We start from the raw sequence: 27,799 nt of genomic DNA on the forward strand, positions 1-27,799 counted from the left end.
CCTGTTCACACCAGTTTCTCATTCTTGCTTGAATGTTGTTTCTTACTTTTGAGTTGCTTTGATCAGTATAACTCTAACATTTCTGAATAGATTGTCAAAAACATCCTTGTAAAGAACATGCTGTTGTATATTTCCATCCAGTTTAAGGTGCAGCTTCATACATGATTGGCCTCTCAGGACTTTTAGTGTGGCTGTAGGGCTGTTACCTAAAACAATCCAATATAAATAGTCATAAAGAGAATTAACATCAGAGAATTTCTCCTTTTTTATTTTTTTATTTATTTAAGATGATGAATCATTACAGACTCACATACAGATTAATTGTTGGGCTATTTTTAAGCTCTGTGTGGAATATTAATTCAATACAGTTTAGCTTTATTTGTAAGTAGCAATTAACAATAAAGTTTTCTCAATGCACTTCACAAATAATCAATTCAAGCCGATTCATTGTTAAAAACAATTTCATATCAGTCCAATTTATAACAGTGTTAATGCAAACTAGTTTATAAAAGATAATTGCCTCGCTAAGTAAAACAAACTGACTGAATTAATGTAGACGTACTTTTTCGACTAAATTTGTGAGCAGATTTTCCAGACAACCATTTCATTCTAGCTTATGTTGGTGATTAGTGAGTGAAGTTTTCCTGTTCTGTGTTCTTTCTTTTTAAGCTTTATGAAAATCATGATGCTGTTGTAAAAATGAAGCGTTACCATCCTGATGATACCGATGAGGACCAACCAGACTATAAAGACGTCTCATCAGAGCAAATCTACAACAATGAATCCTAGAGTAAAACCAATAAATGAAGAAGAACCTGCACAAACACACAGATTGTATTCATGTGTGAAACATCAGCTGCATCTTCCTGAAAACTTTGTTTGTCTTTGACTTCATGTATTAATATCATATTTTTAGAATACATTTACCTTTAAATGTTTGCTTCTCACTTGCAATAACTTTTATTGTTAATTTGCAATAGCAAAATGAGGAATACGATGCAAACTGCAGGTTTATACAATTAATTTTGTCAGAGAAAGAGAGAAAAGAGGAGTTTGGGATGAGTATATCACACTTCTTTCACATACAGATGCTAGAAAGACTTCTGCAAATGGTACAGGTTTTGTTATTGTTTAAAGAAAAGTAGAACATTGAAGTTTATCTCTGGGATTAATTAAATATTTTCTTTTTTTATTTAATTTAATCTCATATTTGTATCCTCACTTTAGGACCCTCCAATAAACGTTTTTCCTCCTCAATCCTACTTTTAGGAATAGACACCTTTAGTTTACTTTCTGAGTTACAAACATCTCTAAGGTGCTCTTTATTATTATACCTGATCATGTTTCTGACCTGTTGGCAATCCGTCTAAATTTCTGGATCATGTTCCTCCAACTGTGTCTTTTTAGTATAATCTACTATGACAGTATATAGTTGCCCTTGGTCCTGCCTTTTTTAATTCATTGCTTCAATCAAATTCAAGATGAACTATTGCTTTTCAAGAAATTGTAAAATGTCTGACTTTTAACATTTTATGTTTTCTTTATTTTTGCTATCAATAAAACAGTGGTTTATAAATCATTACATTTCTTTTCATTTCCGCTTTTAATTTCCACAGTATCCCAACTTTTTGGTATTGAAGGTGAACGTCTTTTATTCAAGACTTAAAAAAAAAAAAAAAGAAAAACAGAATTGTATATTGTATCAGTGTCTTCATCATATTGTTTTATGTTACTTTTACTTCAATGATAGATCTTGAAACCTTTTCCAGTAAGATTTTGTCTGATTAAACCAGAGTATGATAATGAATTTTAGCAATCTCCAAAAGAATAAAATAATCACACAACAGTTATTAGTATTGCATTTTAGACCAATCAAACCAGTTGAAATAGTGTGAATCTCACTTGAACTGAATGACACTTAACATTTAATCTACTAATCATAACCACTCCTCTGCTTCATGTGTCACACTGAGACCTCTGCTGGTGCTGCTTGGCTGTTACACTGAATACATTACACACTGTTAACGCTGCAGCATATCAAATACATACTTCTTGTTATTATTATTTATATTTACTACAGATTTATAAAGATTTCTTTTCTTTCACAACACTAATGAGACAGACGAGAGAGCACACCAAATGACAAGGTATATATGAGAGGAAATTAAACGACAAATCATCTCCAGCTGTTTGGTTTCACATGTGACCATTTTGGAGCTCAAGTTGTTTCATTTTACAGAAAACTCTTGACACATAGTTTAACATCATTTTATCAAATGGTTGCAAAATGTAGTTCATTGACGATCTTTGACACAAACTGCATCCACAACATTTTCAATTTCAAGTTCCACGTCAGGTTTCTGCCTGTTTCTACACACAACACCAAAGTGACAGATGAACCTTGGTGTAGTTTCCAAAACTCTGGTTCAAGTCTGATCCAGACCAGTACGTCCCGGCATCTCCTGCTTCCAGCTCTGAGATTGTTACCAAGAAGGAGCAGAAGAAACGATGTGCAGTGTGAACCTGCTGTGACTCGTCATTTCTCTGCTTTGGCTTGTCTTCTGTATTATTCTGAAGCTGCACATCCAAAATTTTAAACCATTTCTTTAAGTAACAGTTTTATTAGTATAACAGTCTAGTTTAAAACAATATTTTATCTTAAATTTCACTCAAATTTAATCCATCCATCTGGCTATTTTTTAAATGTAGAGCTATACATCTTATGAGTGCTGTGTTGGTTTAGCTGTTCTCCACAAGATATTCAAGGTGAGAACCTGTTGTATTAACATGACGACATATTTAAGATAAAAGCAAAATGTAAAAACTGGACAGTTTGTATTTTTACTGTTGGAAAGAAAGAGTAAATGTCTTCTGTTACTGTGAGGCTTTGGTACAAAGCTGCTTTATCTTTGCAGCTGCTGATCTGCTGCTTTGAGGGAGCTGCATCTTCTGGATTTTCACACATTTAAAGAAACAAGAAGAAATCAATGAGCACATTTTACATATTTATGTTACATGAGCTTATAGAGGAATTTTACCTCAATTTCTGAGTTTATCAAACCAAATCTTTTATATTTTCTGACTGTGATGAAATCTTGCTTGCTTACGTGCTAGTGTATTACAGGGGTTATCAGATGATTCCCCTAGGTAGCATATTAGAAGAATCAGACTGGATAGCGTTACCAAACTTGTAGGGTGTAAACATGATAATAAAGGAAATTAATAAATAATAAATAATAAAGGAAAAGATACACTTTATGTTTCCCCTGGACACATCATCTGTGATGTATCCCGGGATCACAGGGGGTTTTGGGTTTTTCAACAGTTAGACCCCTTCCCCCAGGGGACCCAGCCAGGGTTGGTCAGGCCCCAGCTTGTGTCCAGGTAGCGCTACCCTACTAGGCCACATCTCTCCCCTCTTGATCCACAACCCTTTTGAACCACAACCACTTTGGCCAACTTGATGGCCCTTCGCTGACTAACTCCTGCGATGCCCAGCATCTTGTAGGCCCTGCAGAGGGATTGGTCCAAAAATCCTCGGCATCCCAGTTCGATGGGTTGGTATCTTGCACGCCAACCATTGTCCCAGCACTCCTCCACTAGCTCTGAGTATTTTTCCCTCTTTCTCTCATGGCCTTCCTGCATCTGGTCCTCCCACGGCACAGTGAGCTACAAGAGAATTACCTGCTTGGTTGCTGCTGAGGTGAGGACAATGTTTGGCCTTGATGTTGTCTTGGCAACCGCTTCTGGGAACTCCAGCTGCTTGCCCAGGTCAACTTTCAGCTCCCAATCACACTCCATCACCAACAGGCCAGGAGAGGTATCTCAGGCAGCCACTGCAGGCTTCTCTCCAGCTCTGACGAACGTGATGGTGTTCCTAACTGGGCAAAGGCTCTTGCTGTGGCTGATCCCACTGCAGATAGCATCCGCGATGGCCTTCAGGACCTGGTCATGTCTCCAGCAGTAGTGTCTTCCACCCAGGGCTCTCGGACAACAGCTGAGGATGTGCTCCAGGGTTCCCCTTTTGTGGTGGAGGCTGGTGTGTCGGCCCTTCCCAGGTAAAGAGGTTAGATGGGCTAGACAGCACGTTGTAGACCGCCTGAATCAAAAATTTTATGTGATGGGGGTTCAGCTTTCCACAGCTTGGTCCATGTGACCTTGCGCTCCACAGCTTGTCCAGGCTCCCTGCTGCCCCCTTCCCACCATCTGGCTGACCCACTTCTACTCTACTCCAGCTTGCAGCACCTCAAGGATAAGTGACCTCCTCTCTTCCCCTGTGCCCTACCATCATGAGGTGTTCTACCGCTACCCCAACCAGCTCTTCCCTGTACCACTGTGCCCACCAGCACCCTTTGCCGTAGTCTTGAATCTGCAACGCTCACAGCCTCGGAAGCTTTCCACTTACATCCCGTCCTAACCTTGATCCCAGCCTGGGCGACCTTTGGGCCACTGAACTCCCAGTATTGAAGCAGCTCCCTCAACCGAGTGACTTCTCGTTCAGGCTGCTGATAGAGCTTCAGCTTGTTGGTCGTAGGCAAATTTCAGGCAAAAGGTATCGGCATCATATCGGAATTGACGACACTGCCCTTTTGATTAATTGGTAATGGATGTATACCAGAAATCAACCACCTTCAAAGTCCTGCCATAACTAAAAGTTTTTGTTCCCGGAATTGTTTTCTCCACTAGAGGGAGCTACTGGGCCTTAACATCTCCCTTCTTGACAGACATCCCCACAGCAACCAGTCTTCAGCTAGAAAAGCATCATGGAAGTCTGAGGTAATGTTTAAACGTTATGAAACTCAATTTAATGCAACCACAGTGCAGACGTGTAGTCCCTCTCTAATTACAGAGTACAAGGTATTTATCTTATGATACAACATACATCTGTGTGCATGAACATGTAATTTCAAACATCTTAATTATTAGGTGGAATAAAAGAGCTCTCAAACCTGAGAGAGGAATTTATTTTTTGCATTAAAGATTATAATTAGAAAACTTTGAAACACAAATAAATATCTGTTTATTAGATTAAACAAAAGGGTTTAATTGAGGAGAGAATAACGAAGTGGAGCAGGTTTACCTCACATGTTCTGTGGATTCATCCATGTGAAGTTCACCTCCCTGCAGGACACATCATGTGCTGACAGGTTTTAACTGGGATGTTCACTTGTCTTTATGTGTTTTATATTTTGCTTTGTTTGATTATTTTTTTCTTTTCTTTTTTCTCCTTTTTTCTTTCCAGATTTTCTTTGGAGTGTTGTGTGAAGGAGGAATGTGACCAGTAGAAAAGAGAAGAGAGAAAAAAAAACTGCTTAAATGAATCTGATGTGAGGGATTGATGAAGCTGATCTTCCTGGTATCTCAGATGTTTCAGTGAAGTCCTGCTTTATATGAATCATATCAACACTTTATTCTGGACTTTTCTTTATCTGTTTGTTTCACTAAAGCACACAGGTGGTTTTTTTTCTATAAATGAAGAAGGCACTGTTGTTTATTTCTTTTTCTTTTTCTTTCTTTTTTTACCAAGAGATTAAGTTGATTCATCTTATAACAAAAAGCAGAAGTATGACCCAGGCTAACGCTTATAAGTTGAACTGTTGTATGATGATGATGTTAAAAGTTTCAACCCAGTTTTCTCAGTAAACTGTTCCTCAAAATGTTTCACACATCATATTCAAGCTGCAGCTGCAGGACTTCACTTAGTTGTTTTTCTTAGAAACATGAAGATGTGGACTTTAAGTTTGAATGTTCTGATCTTATTTTATCTCTAAAAAAATCAAATAATAATAATAAATTAAACTATTTTTATTCAAAAGCTGTTTTAAAAAAAAACTAAAAATGTGGTTTAATGGTCAATACAGTGCCAACAAATGTTTTCATCAGAAGGTAAAATCAAATTTAATACTATAATACTATGAATAATATTTCTCTTTTTATAAAACTTGATGACAGACATCTGCTGTGATGAAATGAATAAAATCCAAAGTCATGACGAAGCCTCAGTGTCCATCAGCTGTCCGTATGAGTCTCAGGATAAAAACAACCTGAAGTACCTCTGCAGAGGAAAGCAGCCCTCCACATGTCTGCAGCAGGCAGTAATCACCTCAAACAGCACCCAGAACAGACAGTTCAGACTCACTGATGACAAGACGTCAAGATTCACAGTGAACATTGCCAGTCTGACTCTAGAAGATTCTGGGTTGTACCTTTGTGGTGTCCATAGAAACACAGGGCTGGGTGTTTTTACTGCTGTTGAGCTAAAGGTCAAAGGTGAGAGGTCATGATTAAATTAGCAAAATGAACACAAAGTTGAATTAAAACTTCTACACAGAAAGGGTTCATTATTTCTTTCAATACTTAAAGAAAATTCTACAAATAAATCATTTTGATCAAACATCTCTTTTGTCTAACAGAATGGTGCTGTGTGAAGTCAAAGAACATGAGCGGCATTGTGGGACATGCAGTTACTCTGCAGTGTCCTTATCCACCACAACACCAGAACAACAGGAAGTTCCTCTGCAAAGGAGAAAAACACAACAGCTGCACAGATATGATGAACCAAAGCAGGTTCACACTGCACAATGACGTGAACAGAGCTTTCTTGGTCACAATCAAGGATCTGGAAGCAGGTGATGCTGGGACGTACTGGTGTGGATCAGATGCACAGTGGAGTGTTGGAAACTACACCAAGATTTATCTGTCAGTAGGTAGGCAGATTATGAAAATAAAGTAAACATAAGAAAAAAAAGTTATTTTTTAAGGACGTTGGGTGTTCTAGGAATGCTTTTTTTCTCTGACAGACAGTCCACAGCTGACCACCATCAGCACCAGTACTGAAGGGGTTACTTCACCATCACCATCTGTACTCGGTAAAATAATTTTGCACGTTTGTGTGTATTTGCATTACTCTGTTTACATTACCTTATGGAAGAACGGACATTAAGTCCTGAATGTTAAACTAGAACACAGATTAAGGTTGCGTCAAAGGCCTTTCGTCTCAGTAAGTTATAACAATGTGATCTTAAAAATACTGTTTAATGTTTATAAATTTGGACTCATATGCTATCATTGTTAGGTTGAGCAATGACATCAGGTGGTTGCTGATGTCTCAGCCCCATCTAGCAATACACTGGCTCAATGTTTTTTGTTAAGTCTTTTCAATTTGAACCTGAGCACACAAACAAGAAATCACCGAAATACACTTAAATCTGGACAATCAAATGGACGAGGAGGAGAGAGTAGATCTCCAAAATATCTGCTGTTTGTTCAGCAGCTGCTTGCTGCAATCAGCTCTGCTTTCTATTTGCAGCTGTTCATATCACAATAGAGTGAGGGTTCTTCTAAATACCAGCAAAAAAGGATTTCCACTTTCAAAAGAGGAGAGTACACAGAGCAGGGTTTACATCACCCTGTTGGCTGGATATCCTCAACATGCCACAGTTTGGGGAGGGGAAGCATAACTCAATTGGTGCAATTTTCTAGGAGGAGGAAAGAGGTTGCACACCTATGGCATCCACAAGCTCTTCCACTTTCCTTTACTTAGCTGGTAAAAGGTGTTCAGTAGTCTCCTGAAGGCCAATCCTGCAGCTTCTCCAGTTCTCTGCCAGCAGTCCCTGCAGCTTCCTCTGACTCCTTCAGTCCCGCCTATATTGCAGCTTTGTCTCTGTTCTGTCCTCCTTCACTTCTGCTCCGCTTGGTCTGCTGCTTGCCTTCCCCCTACACATCCTCCCTCAGTCCTTAAGAAAGGCTCCTTATTACTCATTGTCCAATCCAGAGCCAGGGGTACAATAAAATAGGGGTACAGTTGCCATCCTGTGCCACACTTAGATCAGTCCCTGGAGATCAGGCAGATTGTTTGGTGTCACTTCTTATGCGTCACACTTGAAATACAAAAACACATGCTAGCATTATGCATGCATGTGTGTGTTTCTGAAAGTGTGCTGTGTGTATTTACTGTGTTCTGGTTTTTCTTCTTTTCAGATGGGATTTTATTTTACATTCTACCTGCAGTTCTGACTCTGCTTTTCATCGTAACATTTGCCCTTGTAATGGTTTTTAAAAACAACATGAAAAGGTTACAAGGTAAATTTTTAGAGAAATTGCGTCCACACAGACACATCAACACAAAAGAAATCACTTAAGTTTGTTTTATTGTTTCAGTCGGTGGAGTCGGTATGAACACTGCTGATTCAGGGGCAGAAATGAGGGTCAATGATGTAAGTAAACAAGGCTGCAGGTACAAAACATATTTAGATGTCTACATTGTTATTTATTGTGTGTTTTATTGTATTTATATTTTATTTATTAATTTTTTTTTAGGTTTATGAAATGCATGAAGTAGTAGACATGAGCTCTGTCCATCCACAGAGCAACTTGAATGATGATGCCATCTACCTCAACTTCATCACAGCTGCACAGATCTATGATAATTAGACCTGAAGAGAGTTTGAATCAAACACTGTCTCATACATCTCCTTTTCTTCTAAGAATATGCGGAAGTGTCAGGCAGGTGTGAATAGTTGGAACTTAAATTTAAACATGTATAAACAAACAGTATTATTGAAACAGCAGTAACTTCTGCATTTATTATAAGACACACTGTGGGCCTCATTTTATGTTGATGTTGAAGAGACTTCAAATTGTGTATTTATTCAGGAATATAATCTACATACACATTGAAGATATTTGCATATTTACCACAGTAAGATGGTGTGTGACACTGACTCAAAATAAAACCCATATCCTTTTTTCATGTTATTTTATTTATGGACATTTACACAGGTTTGCTTATCTGAATGACTGACAGCATAATGTAGACCTTAAGTGAAGGCCATTTCAAGTTTAGAAATCATTCGTGCTTTATTTCAATCAATTTAATCACTTTTGATTTGGTGGGAGTGTAAAAGACCTTCAGTAATGACCGAGTTTAACAAGTTTTCTAATCTTTATAAGTCTCATACACTGTCACAAAGGAAGTTGTTTTATTTTAAGAAATTATGGCTAAGCTAAGCTTTGGTTGTGTCTTATATTACTGTCAGAATTTCCTTATGTGTTAAGAGCAATTATATGATGTTTTTTTTTTTTTATTATTTCTATAGCTTTTACGGTATGTTCGCACTGTTTATGGCTCACTGCGAAGATTTTCTTCAATAAAATTGTGCAAACATCAGTGCGGGCGACTATCATTCAGCCCGGGATGCTATAGAAGAGCTTACCTCACTGGTTCCACCAGCTCCTGATTGAAAGAAATAAAGGCTGCATGGATTTGTTCTGATGGTCTAAGAAAGTTACTTCTACTCTCAAAATGGAAACATCTGAAAATCAACCTGATGAAAATGACTGTCAGACAGGCGAAGATGAGGAGTTTTGCAGATCTGCACTTCAAAGGAAACTCACTGAAAAAATGGTTGAATTCCAGAGAATGCCAGAGTCATCTGTATTTAAGGGGGATCCAATCCAGCTTATTGAGTGGAATGCATAGTTCATATCACTTATAGACAAGAAAAACATTTCATCAGCAGACAAGCTATATTATCTGAAGAGATATGTAGGAGGTCCAGCACGCAAGATACTTGATGGGATATTTTACAGAAATGATGATGAAGCCTACAGGGATGCATGGAACCGGCTTAACCACAGATATGGTCAGCCGTTTGTTATACAAAGCACATTCAGAGAGAAACTTTCTTCCTGGCCAAAAGTCCAGTCTAGAGATGCAGAGGGATTCAGGTCTTTTGCTGATTTTTTGCATTCATGTCAAGAAGCCATGCTTCATGTTAAAGGGCTTGAAATCCTGAATGACTGTGAGGAAAACCAGAAACCAGTTCAGAAGCTACCAGACTGGGCTGCATCACGATGGAACCGCCAAGTCACTCAGGTAATGAAAGACAAACATGACTTTCCGAACTTCAGAGACTTTGTTGACTTCATGCTTTTAGAGGCAGAAATTGCATGTAACCCCATAACCTCTCTCCATGCACTACATTCTGATTACACTGCAGAAAAACATCATTTTAAGGAGAAGAAAACTTAGTCCAATGTTCTTCACACACAAACAATTGCAGAAACAGAAAATAAGGTGCAGTTAAAAGGAGGCTTAAAACCACCATGCATGTTCTGTAATGGTAATAAACATCAATTGCACAGTTGTTCTCAATTCAAAGAAAGGCTCTTGATGAAAGGAGAAAATATGTGAAAGAACATAAACTGTGCTTTGGATGTGTGAATGCAGGCCACAGCGTCAAACGCTGTCATCACAGGCACTCCTGTAACACCTGTAAAGGAAGAAATCCAACCTGCCATGACAACAACTTTGTCAAGGTCAAACCGGTCTCAAGCTAAAGCATAACAGATGAGACTGCTACCACACTGTCACTCACCTTGGAGAATGAGAAATCATCAGACATCACCTCCATTATTGTTCCAGTGTGGGTGTCTTCTGGAAGAAATCCAGGTATGGAAAAGCTTTGCTTGACACCCAAAGTGACACAGTTTTTATCGATCAGGAAGTCAGTCATAGCTTGTAAGTAAAGGCTCATCCAGTAAGACTGACGTTAACTACCATGATTGGAAAGGATACATTAACTGACAGTGAATGAGTCTCAGGTCTCAGGGTGAGAGGCAACAACTCCATCAGATTCATTGAGCTCCCTCCCTGCTATACCAAGAATAGCATACCAGTAAACTGTACACACACTACCTGTAAAACGGCACAACGCTGGAATCATCTCACAGCAATAGCAGAGGAGATTCCACCACTGTTGGAGTATGAAGTTGGTTTATTAATGGGATACAGCTGCTCAAGGACACTTGTACCATGGCAAGAACCTGTTGTATTAACATGACACAAAGCAAAATGTAAAAACTGTACAGTTTGTATTTTTACTGTTGGAAAGAAAGCGTAAATGTCTTCTGTTACTGTGAGGCTTTGGTACAAAGCTGCTTTATCTTTGCAGCTGCTGATCTGCTGCTTTGAGGGAGCTGCATCTTCTGGATTTTCACACATCCAAAGAAACAAGACAAATCAATGAGCACATTTACATATTTATGTTACAGGAGCTTATAGAGAAATTTTACCTCAGTTTCTGAGTTTGTCAAACCAAATCTTTTATATTTTCTGACTGTGATGAAATCTTGGTTGCCTGCTAGTGTATTACAGGGGTTATCAGATGATTCCTCCAGGTAGCATATTAGAAGACTCAGACTGGATAGAGTTGCCAAACTTTTAGGGTATAAACAGAACAATAAACATGATGATAATAAAGGAAGTTAAAATTTGGCTCACTCAGATGAAACAAACAGCAGCAGCAGTATCATAAATGGTACGTAAGGCCCCTAAAACAAGCATGTTGTGTCATGTCTTCTTAACTTTTATCATTGCCAACTCTCAGACCATACAGCCAGTCAAATAGCTAAACTAAACTACCACTACAAGTTTTTCACATATTGCAGTTTGCATCACACCCTAACACTTGTGACTTGAACTGCTGTATGACAATGGTGTTAAATGTCCCAACCCAGTTTTCTCAGTAAACTGTTCCTCAGAATGTTTCACACATCAGATTCAAGCTGCAGCTACAGGACTTCACTTAGTTGTTTGTCTTAGAAACATGAAGATGTGGACTTTAAAAAGCCTTCTGTTCCTCTGCAGTAAGTTTGAACGTTCCCATCTTATTTAATCTCTAAAAAAAAATTAATTAATGACAATAATAAATTTAACTATGTTTATTCAAAAGCTCTTTCAGAAAACCTTTTGACACTCAAACTTAAAACATATACGAGCTAAATAATTTTTTTCTCTTTCCAGCTTCTCTGAGTTGTGTGAGCAGTGCAGCAGGTGTGATCCATGTCTTTGGATATGAGGGCAGAGATGTTAAGATTCCCTGTGGCTATGGTGACGGTTATGAGGATTATGAGAAGTATCTGTGTAAGGATGACTGTGGTCACAGTGATATTCTGATTACGACAATACAAACAAATAAAACCAAATACTTCATCTATGAAGACAGAAAGACAAGAATCTTCACCGTGACCATCTCTGATCTGAGTGCTGTGGATGCTGGAAAATACTGGTGTGCTGTGAGCAGGACTGGTATTATAAAAGACATCTACACTGAAGTAAAACTGGACGTAAGACAAGGTATGTAAATAAAGTTTGTGTTTCCATAATTTAAATCAAACATTTTCATCAAGAAAACTATTTTTTAAAGGAGTCAATAAGCTGAAAATAAAACTGCAGTAGATTCTTCTTCTCTTTTTTTCTCTTCTGATTTTTACTTAAAAAAAATCATTAAATAAAAAACTGCTGCTGTTTGTGAGTTTAGCTGTACAAGATGGATCTTTATTAAATCCTGAAAATGTGGTTTAATGGTCAAAACAGTGCCAACAAATGTTTTCATCAGAAGGTAAAATCAAATTTAATACTATAATACTATGAATAATATTTCTCTTTTATAAAACTTGATGACAGACATCTGCTGTGATGACGTGAATAAAATCCAAAGTCATGAGGAAGCCTCAGTGTCCATCAGCTGTCCGTATGAGTCTCAGGATAAGAACAACCTGAAGTACCTCTGCAGAGGAAAGCAGCCCTCCACGTGTCTGCAGCAGGCAGTAATCACCTCAAACAACACCCAGAACAGACGGTTCAAACTCACCGATGACAAGACGTCAAGATTCACAGTGAACATTGCCAGTCTGACTCTAGAAGATTCTGGGTTGTACCTTTGTGGTGTCCATAGAAACACAGGACTGGATGTTTTTACTGTTGTTGAGCTGGAAGTTGAAAGTAAGACACACAGATACACCACATAAATTTATTTGACCATTTTTAATGCAACACATTGTAAGAGAAAAGAACCAGATGAATAAATGTTTCTTAAGAATGACAAAAACTGTTTTATTTTATAGGTAGGAATATAATATAGGACTATGAAACTGTGAACTCATCCGACGGCCTGAAGTCAACATGTTATGATTTAGTTATTTGATTTATTTACTCTGTCCAACAGAATGGTGCTGTGTGAAGTCAAAGAACATGAGAGGCATTGTGGGACATGCAGTTACTCTGCAGTGTCCTTATCCACCACAAGACCAGAAAAACAGGAAGTTCCTCTGCAAAGGAGACAAACGCAACAGCTGCACAGATATGGTGACAAGTGGAAGCAGGTTCACGCTGCAGGATGATGTTCCCTCCCAGTCTTTCTTGGTCACAATCAAGGACCTGGAAGCAGGTGATGCTGGGACGTACTGGTGTGGATCAGATGCACAGTGGAGTGTTGGAACCTACACCAAGATTTATCTGTCAGTAGGTAAGCAGATTATGAAAAAACAAACATGAATATTTATTTTAAACTTCCATCACTTTAAAGGAAGTTGTGTGTTCTAAGAATATTTTTCTCTCACAGACAGTCCACAGCTGACCACCATGAGCACCAGAACTGAAGGGGTTACAACACCATCACCATCTGCTAAGATTTATCTGTCAGTAGGTAAAATCAACAGAATATATATATATATATATATATATATATATGTATATACATATATAATATACACCATACATCCATCTCTTTTCTGACGATTATACGGAGTAGAGTCACAGGGGCAGGAAACCCAAACTTCCCTCTCCCTGGCCACATTCACCAGGTCATCCGGGAGGATCCCGAGGCATTCCGAGGCCAGCTGAGAGTTGTAGTCCATCCAACGTGTCCTGGGTCTTCCACGGGGCCTCCTTCCCGTGGGACATGTCCGGAATATGTCCTGACCAGAAGCTCTCCTATATATATATATATATATATATATATATATATATATACATATATATAACCCTAACCCGCACAGAGGTCCGGCACCCCACAGATCTAAGGACCCCCGCCAATGAACCCGACGGAACCCCCGACAGAGCCCCCAAAACCCCTCTTTACACCAACCCTTACCTTACCCACTCACTCACCCAACACCCATTGGCCCTTCCCCCACCAGGGGCAGCCCAGAGAGGCTAGGGTAAGGCATGCCCTAGACCTGACCATCTCCACATACACACACCCACACCACATGCATTCTCTCTGAGGTCTCACCAGTCCCCCTAGCAGCACCCCACACAGGACTCCAGGCAGGTACCAAACCTCCACCCCCTGCAACCGCTAGCACGTACCAGGACACAAGGGCGCAGGAAGACCCCCAACCCCCTGTCCCCCCGCCTGAGTTGAGTGTGCATGAGTGTGGGCTATTTATAATGCAATTAAAAACTGGAAGGAGCCATGAGATGGTGGTGGATCCTACTGCTGCCAGGTAGCAGGACCCCCTCAGGGCTCCCTCAATGTGTGTGAGTGTGTGTGTAATGTGTGTAGTGCAGTACTGTTAAATGTGGTAATGTCTGACATGTAAATAAAATTGGGGGGAGAGAGGTCACAAAGAAAGTGGATGGAGGAAGGGCTACATCGGTGGCTCCTGTCCACCCACCCACAGCCCATGTGCCCGTCCCCCCAAGGCCCTAAATGTATATTGATGTCTAGGTTGTGATTAAAATCTAGTGGGGCAGGCAGTCACAGGGGTCCACCGAGGGATCCCGCAATGGGAACCCCTCAGCCAAACCCACTGCCTCCACCCGCCCCACAGTGCATTATGTGTGGTCTGTATGATGTGGGGTGTCGGGGGAGGAGAGGGGCACGGGAAGGGGCACAACCGGGAGAGAGATCTCTCCTCAGCTGGCTGCTGTAGGCACCCCCGTCTCCCCAGGACCACCCGAGGGCAGAAGGGCAAAGGCCTGGCCAAGCGTCCAACGCATCAGCACCCCAGATGCTCACCCACCCCCATCAGCCCATGCCACCACACCAGGGGACCAGAGAGCCCCAGGTGCACACACATATCCTGGTCGGGCCCCCGGCGGCAGGGGAGAGAGCGGGAAGGAGAAGGTAGGAGACTCCACCCCCCATGAACCTTAATCCCCCCCCCACTGGCCTCCAGGACCCCCGCCGCCCCCCTTCCCCCTACCCCCTCCCTTTGTCCCTACGGACTTGTCACCTGTATTAATGGTACCTGTTTGAACTCGTTATCAGTATAAAAGACACCTGTCCACAACCTCAGTCAGACTTCAAACTCCACTATGGCCAAGACCAAAGAGTTGTCAAAGGACACCAGAAACAAAATTGTAGACCTGCACCAGGCTGGGAAGACTGAATCTGCAATAGGTAAGCAGCTTGTTGTGAAAAAATCAACTGTGGGAGCAATTATTAGAAAATGGAAGACATACAAGACCACTGATAATCTCCCTCGATCTGGGGCTCCAAGCAAGATCTCACCTCGTGGGGTCAAAATGATCACAAGGACGGTGAGCAAAAATCACAGAACCACACAGGAAGGACCTAGTGAATGACCTGCAGAGAGCTGGCACCAAACTAACACACTATGCCGCCAGGGACTCAAATCCTGCAGTGCCAGACATGTCCCCCTGCTTAAGCCAGTACATGTCCAGGCCCGTCTGAAGTTTGCTAGAGAACATTTGGATGATTCAGAAGAGGACTGGAGAATGTCATATGGTCAGATGAAACCAAAATAGAACTTTTCAGTAAAAACTCAACCTGTCGTGTTTGGAGGAGAAAGAATGCAGAGTTGCATCCAAAAAACACCATACCTACTGTGAAGCATGAGGGTGGAAATGTTACGGGTCTCAGGAGTGATGACGGCGTAACAAAGATGTTACCTGTTATCAGCAGGTGAAAGAAGAGAAATGAGACATTGTTGCATCTCGTTTCTCTCCAAAATTGCGTTTTATTTAACATCACACATCACAATCATATCTGCATTTGTCGTTTCAGTTTGCTTTAAATTCGTCTTAACCAGTTCCATAATCAGTCCTTATGAGTCCTTTTGACCATCTTTACTAACATACACTCAATCATGACAAGCATTCCCCTTGGTCACTTCTGTCCTTGTGATGAGCACATCTGCATAACCATGTGTTCACATTAACAGGCCTTGTACATAAAGTTACACAATTTTATACCGCAGATTGTTACTGCTCCAAAACATTCAAATAAAATGTATCATTCCCAAGAAATTGGTATTTTCCCTTTATATATAGCTAAACAATTCAAATAAAGCTTATGTAAAACGTACAGACCACTGAAATGTGCAGTATTGGATGTGTTTGTGAAATTTGAAAACATCTACAAGTCAGCAGGTTCAGAACTAACAAATTAACAAAATAAACTTCAGTACAAAATACAAATAAGGTGCTTATTTTTCATTAGTGCATTCAAGAGTGCATGTAAACTCTGGCTGTTAAAACACATGTGCACAGGAGTCTTCAAAATGCACCTAACCCCTCTCTCCCTCTCTCCCTCATGTGACGCACCATGCACAAAGTGCAACATGGCGGCTACTCAACAAACGCCCCAAAAGTTACTCTACTCGACACTAAAGGGATACAAACAACATGTAATATGCACCGAACTCACGAATACAAAGTCCGGTTTCTTAACCAAATAATATGTGCTGTAGAGGGCGTTTACTCACCTGGTATCAGCAGGTGAAAGAAGAGAAGTGAGGCAACGTTGCATCTCGTTTCTCTCCAAAATTGAGTCTGGGTAAAAATACCGCCCCCTTTACCGTTCCCAGAGCAACAAAAGAGAAGACAAGTGTTCCGCCCCTCACTTTTCCAAAAAAAAAACATAGAATTAATGTAAATAAATAAATTAAACGTGGTACCCCTTTTTTTAGGTGTGCCACAGAAACATCATGCTTTGGGGCTGTTTTTCTGCAAAGGGACCAGGACGACTAATCCACGTAAAGGAAAGAATGGATTGGGCCATGTATCGTGAGATTTTTAGTTAAAACCTCCTTTAATCAGCAACGGCATTGAAAATGAAACGTGGCTGGGTCTTTCAGCATTACAATGATCCCAAACACACTGCCAACGAAGCAACGGACAACAAAGGAGTGGCTTCGCAAGAAGCATCTTAAGGTCCTGGAGTGGCCTAGCAAGTCTCCAGATCTCAAACCCAGAGAAAATCTTTGGAGGGAGTTAAAGGTCCATGTTGCCCAGCAACAGCCCCAAAACATCACTGCTCTAGAGGACAGCTGCATGGAGGAATGGGCCAAAATCCCAGCAACAGTGTGTGACAACCTTGTGAAGACTTACAGAAAATGTTTGACGTCTATCGCTGTCAACGAAGGGTATATAACAAAGTATTGAGATGAACTTTTGTTATTGGCCAAATACTTATTTTCCACCGTAATTTGCAAATAAATTATTTAAAATTCAGACAGTATGATTTTCTGGATTTTATAGTATTTCATAGTTGAGGTATACCTATGATGAAAATTACGGGCCTTCTTTTTGCCCCACTGTGTGTGTGTGTGTGTGTGTTTATATGTATATATATATATATATATATATATATATATATATATATAAAGTTATATAGTTACCCCTAGGGGAAGAAGGGAGTAACACAATTCCAGAAGATGCCAGTGAGGAGACAATATACTGTGTGACCGCTAAAATACAGAAGGGCCAGTAGTGTCAGGGAGAGCCAAGGCCAACAAAATCCCTCTACCTAAAAATGAAAAGAACAACTTACAACTTATTTAGAAGCAAAATAATAATAAACCTACTTTGTAACTACCCTAACTTCAACATAAACAGAAGAAAAAAAAGGACCCACAAGAAAAACAAAATGGCAGCGCTCCCCTACAGGACCAATCTGAAAAATTAAAGATAATTCCTATGAGCACCCAGAGAGGCAGCACAAAATGAATCACAGGAATCAACCACGTTCCTGCAAAACATATATGTATATATATATATATATATATATCAATGTGATATATACACCTTGTACTTCTGGACGCTCTGGGTACGTTGCAGTTCTGGATTATGACAGGGCTGGAAGATAATGGGTTCCTTGTAGCTACATGTTTGATTTTTTTTCAAATCTTTTGCATTTAATAATTCATCTTTTTTTCTCAACATGTTTCTTGCAACACTGTTGACTATTTGCAACAAAACATTTGATGGTTCAGTGATCACGCCCCAATATTTTGGCATTTTCAAGAGTGCTCCATCCATCTAAAAGACTTTTTACAATTTTTGATCTTTCAGAGTTAAAAATCTCTTTTTTGAACAGTTTTGCCAAAGGAAACAAACTGCCTAATAATTATGTACAGCTTAATATAGGGTGTTGTTCTCCTTAGGTCACACCCTCCCCCGACAAATACACATCACATCATGTTTAAATCCAATAAGTATTTAAGTTTATACAGTTTGGAGTTGGAAAATATGCATAAAACTTAAAATACTCTCTTGCCTAATAATTGTGCACACAGTATATATATATATATATATATATATATATATATATATATTGTCATGCCTGTCTCGGTTGCGCTCCGCATCTCTGGAGTACTGATCACTGGTCTCAACACTACAATACCCAGAAACCCTCTGCTTCAGACATCTTGAAAACACCTGCTTCCTATCACAATCACCCTGCACCTGGTTGCCTGCCTTCATAAGCTCGCTGCACAGACTTCTACGTTGTGTGGTATTCTTACTCCTGCTTGTAACTCAGAACAGTTATTATTGTACTTCAGAGGCTTTATTAAAAGGTCCTTTGTTCTACCTGCGCTTGTGTCCGGCTCCTCTCTGGATTCGCCTGACATAATACCACACCTACCATGGACACAGCAGGTTCTTCCCCTGACGAGGGACCCTCCTCTGCAACAACTCCAGATCCCTCCACGATCCTCACCCAACTTACTGCGGTCGCCACGGCCCTGGAACAATGGGTGGCTAGACAGGAGACTATGATGGCTGACACCTGCAGATACAACCACATCCTCAGCTGCCTCCACCACAAGTACCTGTGACTCCATCTCAGCCCTCCGTGGGGGTTGCCACAGCACCTGCCAGTCGGTCCGTCACCTCTGCGGTAAGGCTCCCAGAGGTTTGTCACAGGGAGTCATTGGGTTGGGTTTCTTCTCCAGTGCAACCTCTTTTTCTCCTGCCACCTGGAGCTTCAGGACGGCGAGAGGATTGCCACTGTTATATCTCTCCTTGGTGGACGAGCATGTGAATGGGCTACAGCAGTCTGGAGTCGAGGAGGTGACAATCTTACTATTTACACACGTTTTGTAACACTCTTCCATGCTGTTTTCGATCATCCTCCAGAAGGCAGAGAGGGGGGTGAGAGACTTAGCCCGCATAGTCGCGGAGTTTGCGCTGGATTTCCGGACAGTGGCAGCTGTGAGCGGGTGGAACGAGCCGGCCCTAATCTCCGCCTTCCGGCAGGGGCTCCGGAGCAAGATAAAGACGGAGTTAGCCTAGTGTTGTGATGACACCCTGTCACTGGACGCTCTGATTTCTCTGGCGATCAGGCTGGATAATCTCCACAGAGAGAGGCACGGTCCTTCGATCTGTTCTCCAGCCCGATATGACACTGACGAGGAACCGATGCAGTTGTCAGCAGCGGAACAGTGGCGCCGGAGAGAGCAGGGCCTGTGCATGCACTGTGGGGAGGGAAGTCACCTCCTGCTTGGCTGTCCCCATGTTTCTAGGGACAAAGGGGATAAAAGTGTTACACCTCCCACTTACAGCTCAGAACAGCTTGTTGTGCCAGTAAGGGTACGTGCTGGTAATTTGAGCTTCTCTGTCCCAGCCCTAGTTCACTCGGGGGCCGCCGGCAACCTTGCCTCTCCTGAGTTGGCTCGGCAACTTTATTTCCTATCCACCCTCTTCCCACTCCCATCGCTGTCCGTGCCATCGGCAGAAAACCCATCAGCGGGTGCTCGGTTACCCACTTTATTGGCCCCATTGAGCTAACAATGGGGGCTCATCGGCAGTAGATCCTTCTATTCTGAGGGCCTATCAGGACCTGGCAGCAGTGTTCAGCAAGACCAGAGCCATGCATTGCCACCGCATCGCTCATGGGATTGTGCCATCGATCTCCTGGCCGGCACCTGAGGGTAGAGAGGGGGATGAATGGAAGACCGCCTTCAGCACCCACGCAGGTTTTGAGTAATGCTCCCTCAGTGTTTCAGAGCATGATCAATGACATCTTACGGGATATGCTGGGTAAATTTGTGTTACGACCCAACCATGGAGCCACGGATCACGGAGGTAAGCCAAACCTTCAGGGACTATTTTACCGTCCCCGACTAGGGACAACAACCCGGCAGGATCCATCCTGCTACACACACTCAAATAGTCCAGCAAACAAAAGGCTACCTATTAGCACAGCTGGCACACAACCAGCAACACCACCATACGTCTGCCCAGATGGTCTGAGGCAGTGGCGGCTGGTGTAGTTTTCTCTAGGGGGGGGGCTATACCAAACTCCAAAACATACATATATTCAAAAAAAGCATGCAAATAATCTAATATAGTATCACTGTATTTAAATAACTGAAAACAACAAAAGCAACATTACAGTGACATGTAGTGCTTTACTTTTGGTACATGAATTTTGCCCTTCTATCCTTGAGAGAAGCAAATTTCTCAATGACTCTATGGTTAAAGTCAGGGATTGTTTTGACAAGTTTCTTTTCCATAGAGGGCATGGCCAATGCATTGAGACGATCCTGTGCCATTGTGTTCCTGAGGAAGGTCTTGATTCTCTTCAGTGTTGAGAAGCACCGTTCAGATTCAGCTGTAGTCATAGGAGTTGTGATGATGATCTTCAGCAGAGCCACAGTCTCTGAGAAGATGTCCTGAAGATTGTTCCTCATGAAAAGGTGGTATAGAGCAGGGGTGCCCAAGTTCGGTCCTCGAGATCTACCATCCTGCAACTTTTAGATGCAACCCTTCTCCAACACACTTAAATCGGATGTCATCTGCATGTCAATCAGCTTTGCAGAGGCCTGGTAACGAGTCAGTCATTTGATTCAGGTGTGTTGGAGAAGGGTTGCATCTAAAAGTTGCAGGATGGTAGATCTCGAGGACCGAACATGGGCACCCCTGGTATAGAGCCACAGCACCAGTGCAGCTCTTGAACTCATCATTGCTGTAGATGAGGGCCAGTTCAGTTTTCAACTTTCCTTTGTTCAGAAGAGGGTAAGCCTCCATGGTGGTATTCAGTGCTGCTTCAGGGAACTGGCTGTTGTACTGTTGTAATCTGTCTGCTTGTAGCAGTGTAGCACTGATCAGATGTTTGGTGAAGGAGAACCTCTCTTTTGCATGGTCCAAGATGGTGTCACAAACCTAAAAAATTAATTCACCAATTTAATACAATATGGAGATGAAGTTAAGTCAGTTTTATTCAAACAAATTATTTTTTTAATTATGTGTTCATTTAATTTAAGGGACAATGCAAATTAACATAGCACCTCCATAAAAGTAGATTTAATTATACATGGCCTATTCTAAGATGTCTTCCCCACTTTTCTACACAATACACCACTATGATTAAAAACATTGTAAAAGACCAACACCACACATTTAGCTTCTATCTCACCTCTGTAGCTACCCTCTGAAGATCACCTGGGCCTAGTGTGCAGCGTTTCTTGGCCGGCTCAGATACACTGCCACTATGTTCTCCACAGAAAGTAGGGAAGGAATCTCTGAACAGAACCAGAAGAGAAAAGTTGAGCTTTAGTTTCCAGGTAAAACAACAAGAAATGTCAAGTTCAAGCATGACAGAGGCTAACACAATATCAGAAATATTAACAGCACAAAATACGTATTAATTTACCTGATACTTTGTATGTTGTCTGTGAACTGCTGCATGATTCTCTGGACAAAGACTGAGTTGATGGTCCGTTTCTGGAGCTGGCTGTACAGAATGTCCACATGAGGCATGATGTGATGGAACAGTTTCAGGAAGAAGCTGAAAGTGTGATCCTCCAGTAGTCTCACAAACCCCCCAGCTTCTCTTACAGTAGTGGAATCAAACTCTCCTGAGTCCCTGATGGTCTCAAAACACTGGATTAGGTCATCTTTGTGCTCAAACACAGTGCTCACAGCCCGAATATGGAAGTTCCATCTTACTGTGCTTGCTCTTGGGAGTCTGTGTGCCACCACTTTATCAAGCACACAGGCTCTCTTGGGAAATTTTGAGAAAAAGCTAGAAAATCCAGCCAGGTCAGAGAAGAACTGACTAACCTTTGGGATATGAGATGTGACCTGCTGCATAATGAGATTGAGTTGGTGAGCGTAGCAGTGAACATAGTATGCATTCACATACACATCTTGTACCTTCTTCTGCACACCACTTGTGGCTCCTCTCATGACACTTGCCTGGGAAATGAGCTTGCTCTTCTGGTCATCAGGGAGAATGGAGCTCAACCTATCCAGAAGTGCTGTGGCAATGGAGTCAGCTGTGGCACTGTGGAGAGGTATGAACTCAAAAAACCTCTCTTGCACATAATGGGCTTTGTCAATGTAACGGATCACAAGAACCAGCTGATGCTGAGTTGAGATATCCATTGTTTCATCAGCCTGAATGGAGACAAAGTCTGCACTCCTGACTTCTTCAATGATGCACTCTCTCAAAACTGAGAGCATGCAGTCAAGGAGTTCATTCTGTACAGTCTTGGACGTTCCCTTAAATACAGTAGCTGTCTGCAGGTGCTCATGTAGAACTGCATCTAGTGATGCTACAAAGTCCACCAGTCCTCTAAAAATGCTAGGATTTTCTGAGCTTTCACTTTCATCATGTCCACGCAGGGCTAGCTCAAATGCACCACAAAACTTGACACAGTCTATTATTTTAGGCAGTATGTTCCTGTTTTTGTCAACCTCCTCATTATGCTTACGGATCCCTATCCTGTAGCCTTCATCAAGCTGAGCAGAAATGTTAATTTTCCCAAACATGGCTAGTCGCAGTGCATTTTGCATGTGGATCCCAGTTTGTTCGTGCTTCTTTGCTTTTTCTGAAAAGTGCTTTAAATCAGTCATACCTGTCTGAATCCATGCTGGGTCTTATCCGGGTGTTTGAAAAAGGAGGCAAGGAAAGCAGAATAAAGCATTAGCGTCGCTACATGCAGTTAGCCAAGCCTTCTTGCTAAACCAGGTCCTGGAAAATGACCGGGTGTACTGTCTCCCTCTGTCTTTGGACTGCTGATTGATGGCAATATCTGGCTGATCAGGCCCAAGCTGTTTTACTTCAAGCTTCTCTTGAAATGTCCTCCTCTCAAATGGTTTTGTTATAAGTGATTTTACTGAATTACTCAATTTGTCGTTAGCCATTTCTTCTTCTTCTCCAACTCACTCTGGCGCACCTTGTCACGGACGATAGTGACGTCATCCCGCAGCTTAGTCCGGGCAGGGATATGCAAATTCAGCTTTGGGCACAGGAGAGCTGCGCCCCGAGAAGCTCCTATCTCTTGCATTGAAGAGAAGCAACTGCGCATGTACAACTTACAGCGAGAGTCTATGAGTAAAGATTTTTGCGCCCGGGGGAGGAAACACGTGACCAATCAGTAACTTTAAACAACGTAGATGAACACAACAAATTTACTCGCTAATTATATATTATTTATCTTGCTCATCTTAAAAAGATATACATATATTTCGAAGTATTTTATTTAATTTTTTTTTTTTTTTTTTTTTTTTTTTTGTGGTGAGTGGTGAGTGGTGGGGCGGCGCCCTAGCGCCCTCTATTGGCCAGCCGCCACTGGTCTGAGGTGAGGGGAATCAGCACACGCAGTCTAGCTTTACCCTCCAAAGGTGAGAGGAGGCAGCCCACAAGGCCCAGCCTCTCCCTCCAAATGTGAGGGGAGACAGGCCACACAGTCTTGCCTCTCCCTCCGAATGTGAGGGGAGACAAGCCACACAGTCTTGCCTCTCCCTCCCGAATGATCCATGCAGCTGGGCTTTATCTCCAGGACTTCCCTAAGCTGCACAGTGATTGGTTGGATGTAGCGCCAATCTGCGGGAGGGAGAGTGGGAGGCACCGAAATCAGCCAGTCCAAGGAGGAATCAGGACCCGGCCTTTGCATATCCAACGAGCCCCAGCTGTTGGCAATGATCACCAGCCATCTTACGTCCCTGGGGACGTAACATTTGTCATCGCGTACACTGACGACATTCTCGTCTACTCCCAGACCAGCTCCCAACACGTCCGGCAAGTTCGACAGATACTGGAGCGGCTGCTGGTATGTGAAGGCGGAAAAATGTGAATTTCATCAACCCACCGTTTCCTTTCTGGGTTACGTCAGAATGGACAAGGCAAAGGTCAATGCAGTCACGTCCTGGCCACTTCCTCGGTCCGTGAAGGACCTCCAGCGGTTCCTCAGGTTCGCCAACCTCTACCGTCACTTCATTCGTGGCTTCAGAATTGTGGCAGCCCCTCTCACTGCCATGCTCAAGGGCAAACTCAGAACCTTGGCGTGGACGCAGGCAGCTGAGGAGGGTTTTGAAGACCTGAAACATCGCTTCACCACTGCGCCTGTCCTGCGTCTTCTTGACCCCAATCTGGCCTTTGTGGTGGAGGTGGACGCTAGTGACTCTGGTGTGGGGGCTGTTCTCTCACAACGCTCAGGTGTGCCAAATGAATCCCCGTCAGACAAGGTGGGCAGATACAGACCCGGAAGCCATAACACAAAGGCAGATGCATTATCACGCAGAGATGGTCAAAGTGCAGTAGCCCCGGAACCAACGCCCATCCTGCCTGGCTCCGTCTTTATTAACCCCACCTTCTGGGACCTGGATGCCGACATCGACCGGGAGTTAAGGAGGTCTCCTGCGCCCCGGAGTGTCCGTCCCACAAGTTCGTTCCTCAGAGCATCCGGGATAGAGTGATCAGGTGGGCACACACGCCAGCTTCCTTTGGCCATCCATGAGCTAAGCGTACTTCTGCTCGCCCAGGTGGCCCCGCCTGGCTAAGGATGTCCTTCAGTACGTTCGCTCCTGCTCGGTCTGTGCGACTACCAAATCCCCTCGTCAGCCTCCAGCGGGAAAGCTCACGACGTTGCCTGTCCCACAGAGGCCGTGGTCCCACATAGCCATGGATTTCCTGACGGACCTGCCAGTCTCTGAGGGATTTACGGTGATCCTGGTAGTAGTAGATCGATTCTCAAAGTTTTGTAAATTCATCCCTTTCTCCTGGTCGCTGAAGCCTTGTTTAGCCAGGTCTTCCGGAACTTTGGTCTGCCGGAGGACATCGTGTCGGACCAGGGACCGCAGTTCATCTCCCGGGTGTGGAGGTCCTTCTTCTGCAGCCTGGGGGTTGCCGTGAGCCTAACATCTGGTTCACACCCTGGGTCCAACGGGCAAGTCGAGAGGATAAATCAGGAGCTGGGAAGGATGCTGCGGTCCCACTGTTCCTGGAACCAGCACTACTAGTTCCGGTTCCTGCCATGGGTGGAGTACTCCCAGAACTCCCTCAAGAACGCCTCGACGGGCCTGACACCCTTTCAATGTGTGCTAGGGCATCAACCACCGTTGAGCCCGTGGATTCCAGATGGGGCAAGGGTTCAGGCTGTGGAAGACTGGTTTCGCTGGGCTGAACGTGTCTGGGAGGCCATGCATGTACAACTGAACAGGGCTATACGGCATCAGACGATCCAAGCAGATCGTCATCTCTCAAAGGCCCCCATCTTCCAACCCGGTGATCGCGCCTGGCTGTCCACCAGGGACCATATATAATATATATATATATATATCTTTTCTCTTTCCTCTGACAGAGTATCAGCAGGAAACCATCACTGTGGAAGCTTTCTCAATCAATTCATCGCATGTTCCAGGAAAACTCTTTGAAGGTAAAAGTGTGTGTGCATGCATATAAGTGTACATTGGATTAGTAAATATAGAGTCCCTACAAACAGAAAAACAACAATGCCAGGTCACTTCTTTTGTTCATTTTTTTGCATTTTAAATAAAGGTTTAGAGTTAAAAGTTATATTTTGCATAGGAAGTAAAGATATATGAAGACAGCATTAAAAGTGTGAACTCTGTCAGTTTGCAATAGTGAAACATGACAATGTTGTACTGTTGTGTTTCATGCTATTAAAGTACTGTTTCCTTATTAGATTTTGGAGCTAATGGTATCCATTGTAGATAAGTCAAGTCAATTGGGCTGTTTTTTTTTTTTTTTTTTTTTTTTTTTTTGATTAACTAACTCTCATCCACAAGAATTACTGCAGTTCTGGCACTAATGACCTTTATTTCACAATGGTCTGATAGGACAGAGAGAGAGCTGGGCGATGTGCAGCAAAGTGGTGCACCAAGACTCAACACCAAGCTGGCTGCATCAAGTAGCTTCAGCCCCTACTGAAACACAAACAGTGAAGTGCTTTGAACATGTGTGAGGAGGTGATCTCTGGTTTTAATCTGTATTCTGTGTTATTTTAAATTGTGTTTTAGATGCCGGTCTCTATGTGGTTCTCCCTGTTTCTGTGGTGCTGCTGCTAATCATGGCATCTGTGCTGGTCATAGTTTATAAGCGCAAATGTTCCAAAGACAGAGGTAGGCGATGGTTTTTATAAGCACTCCTGTAAAGAAAGACAGAAACTTGCACACATGTTCTGATAGTCTGTTTTTTCCAGGCGACAGAAGCAAACCAAAGACTGTGGACACACAGGGAGTGGTGGATTCAGAGGATGTAAGTAAACTGAAGTCCAACGCTTTACTTAGAAATGTGTGTGTGTGTTTATGTGTGTAGACTAAGTTTGATATTAAGTAAGAGTGTATAGATGTATTTAAATAGTTTTTAAAAAAGAGTGGGACTTTGTCTGCAATCAAGACGCTCTTTGAAGACAAACTAAATCTCTTGACCTAAAAGCTTAACCCCACTCTTGCACTAACTTCCTGTTTTCTTTCTTTAGATCAATAAAACTTCCTGTTAACACAAGTTTCTCATTCTTGCTTGAATGTTGTTTCTCACTTTTAAGTTGCTTTGATCAGTATAACTCTAACATTTCTGAATAGATTGTCAAAAACATCCTTGTAAAGAACATGCTGTTGTATATTTTCATCCAGTTTAAGGTGCAGCTTCATACATGATTGGCCTCTCAGGACTTTTAGTGTGGCTGTAGGGCTGTTACCTAAAACAATCCTATCTAGATGGTCATAAAGAGAATTAACATCAGAGAATTTCTCCTTTTTTATTTTTTTATTTATTTATTTTGGATGATGAATCATTACAGACTCACATACAGATTAATTGTTGGGCTATTTTTAAGCTCTGTGTGGAAAATAAATTCAGTACACTTTAGCTTTATTTGTAATTAGCAATTAACAATAAAGTTTTCTCAATGCACTTCACAAAATAATCAATTCAAGCCGATTCATTGTTAAAAACAATTCATATTAGTCCAATTTATAACAGTATTAATCTAAACTAGTTTATAAAAGATAATTGCCTCGCTAAGTAAAACAAACTGACTGAATTAATGTAGATGTACTTTTCCGACTAAATTTGTGAGCAGATTTTCCAGACAACCATTTCATTCTAGCTTATGTTGGTGATTAGTGAGTGAAGTTTTCCTGTTCTGTGTTCTTTCTTTTTAAGATTTATGAAAATCCTGATGGTGTTGTAAATATGAAGCGTTACCATTCTGATGATACCGATGAGGACCAACCAGACTATGAAAACGTCTCATCAGAGCAAATCTACAACAATGAATCCTAGAGTAAAACCAATAAATGAAGAAGAACCTGCACAAACACACAGATTGTATTCATGTGTGAAACATCAGCTGCATCTTCCTGAAAACTTTGTCTTTGACTTCATGTATTAATATCATATTTTTAGAATACATTTACCTTTAAATGTTATCTTCTCACTTGCAATAGCTTTTATTGTTAATTTGCAATAGCAAAATGAGGAATACGATGCAAACTGCAGGTTTATATAAT

At 41.9% G+C, this 27,799-nt stretch overlaps 2 protein-coding genes across 3 annotated transcripts in view; one reads left to right on the forward strand and one right to left on the reverse strand.

Annotated features, from left to right (window-relative positions):
• LOC121637657 (polymeric immunoglobulin receptor-like) overlaps nucleotides 1-27,581 on the forward strand; it is a 93,109-nt gene extending 65,528 nt beyond the window's left edge. Inside the window, exons 6-9 of one of the 2 annotated variants that reach the window (XM_041981845.1) lie at nucleotides 6,801-6,869; nucleotides 26,306-26,407; nucleotides 26,488-26,543; nucleotides 27,453-27,581. In XM_041981845.1, the coding sequence (XP_041837779.1) occupies nucleotides 6,801-6,869; nucleotides 26,306-26,407; nucleotides 26,488-26,543; nucleotides 27,453-27,572 (347 nt within the window). In that variant the 3' untranslated portion in view covers nucleotides 27,573-27,581. Of the gene's footprint in view, nucleotides 1-669; nucleotides 1,577-6,800; nucleotides 6,870-26,305; nucleotides 26,408-26,487; nucleotides 26,544-27,452 lie in introns of those variants that run through there. The other variant, XM_041981849.1, reaches the window with a different exon arrangement.
• LOC121637663 lies at nucleotides 20,329-21,667 on the reverse strand. Its single transcript, XM_041981862.1, has 3 exons — nucleotides 21,456-21,667; nucleotides 20,963-21,202; nucleotides 20,329-20,739 (listed from the first exon to the last, which is right to left on the reverse strand). Exons 1-3 carry the CDS (start codon nucleotides 21,633-21,635, stop codon nucleotides 20,449-20,451), a joined length of 711 nt encoding a protein of 236 aa, XP_041837796.1. The 5' UTR covers nucleotides 21,636-21,667; the 3' UTR covers nucleotides 20,329-20,448.
• Nucleotides 27,582-27,799: the final 218 nt, after the last annotated feature.

The sequence above is a fragment of the Melanotaenia boesemani genome, chromosome 4 (genome assembly GCF_017639745.1).
Source record: "Melanotaenia boesemani isolate fMelBoe1 chromosome 4, fMelBoe1.pri, whole genome shotgun sequence".
Taxonomy (NCBI): domain Eukaryota; kingdom Metazoa; phylum Chordata; class Actinopteri; order Atheriniformes; family Melanotaeniidae; genus Melanotaenia; species Melanotaenia boesemani.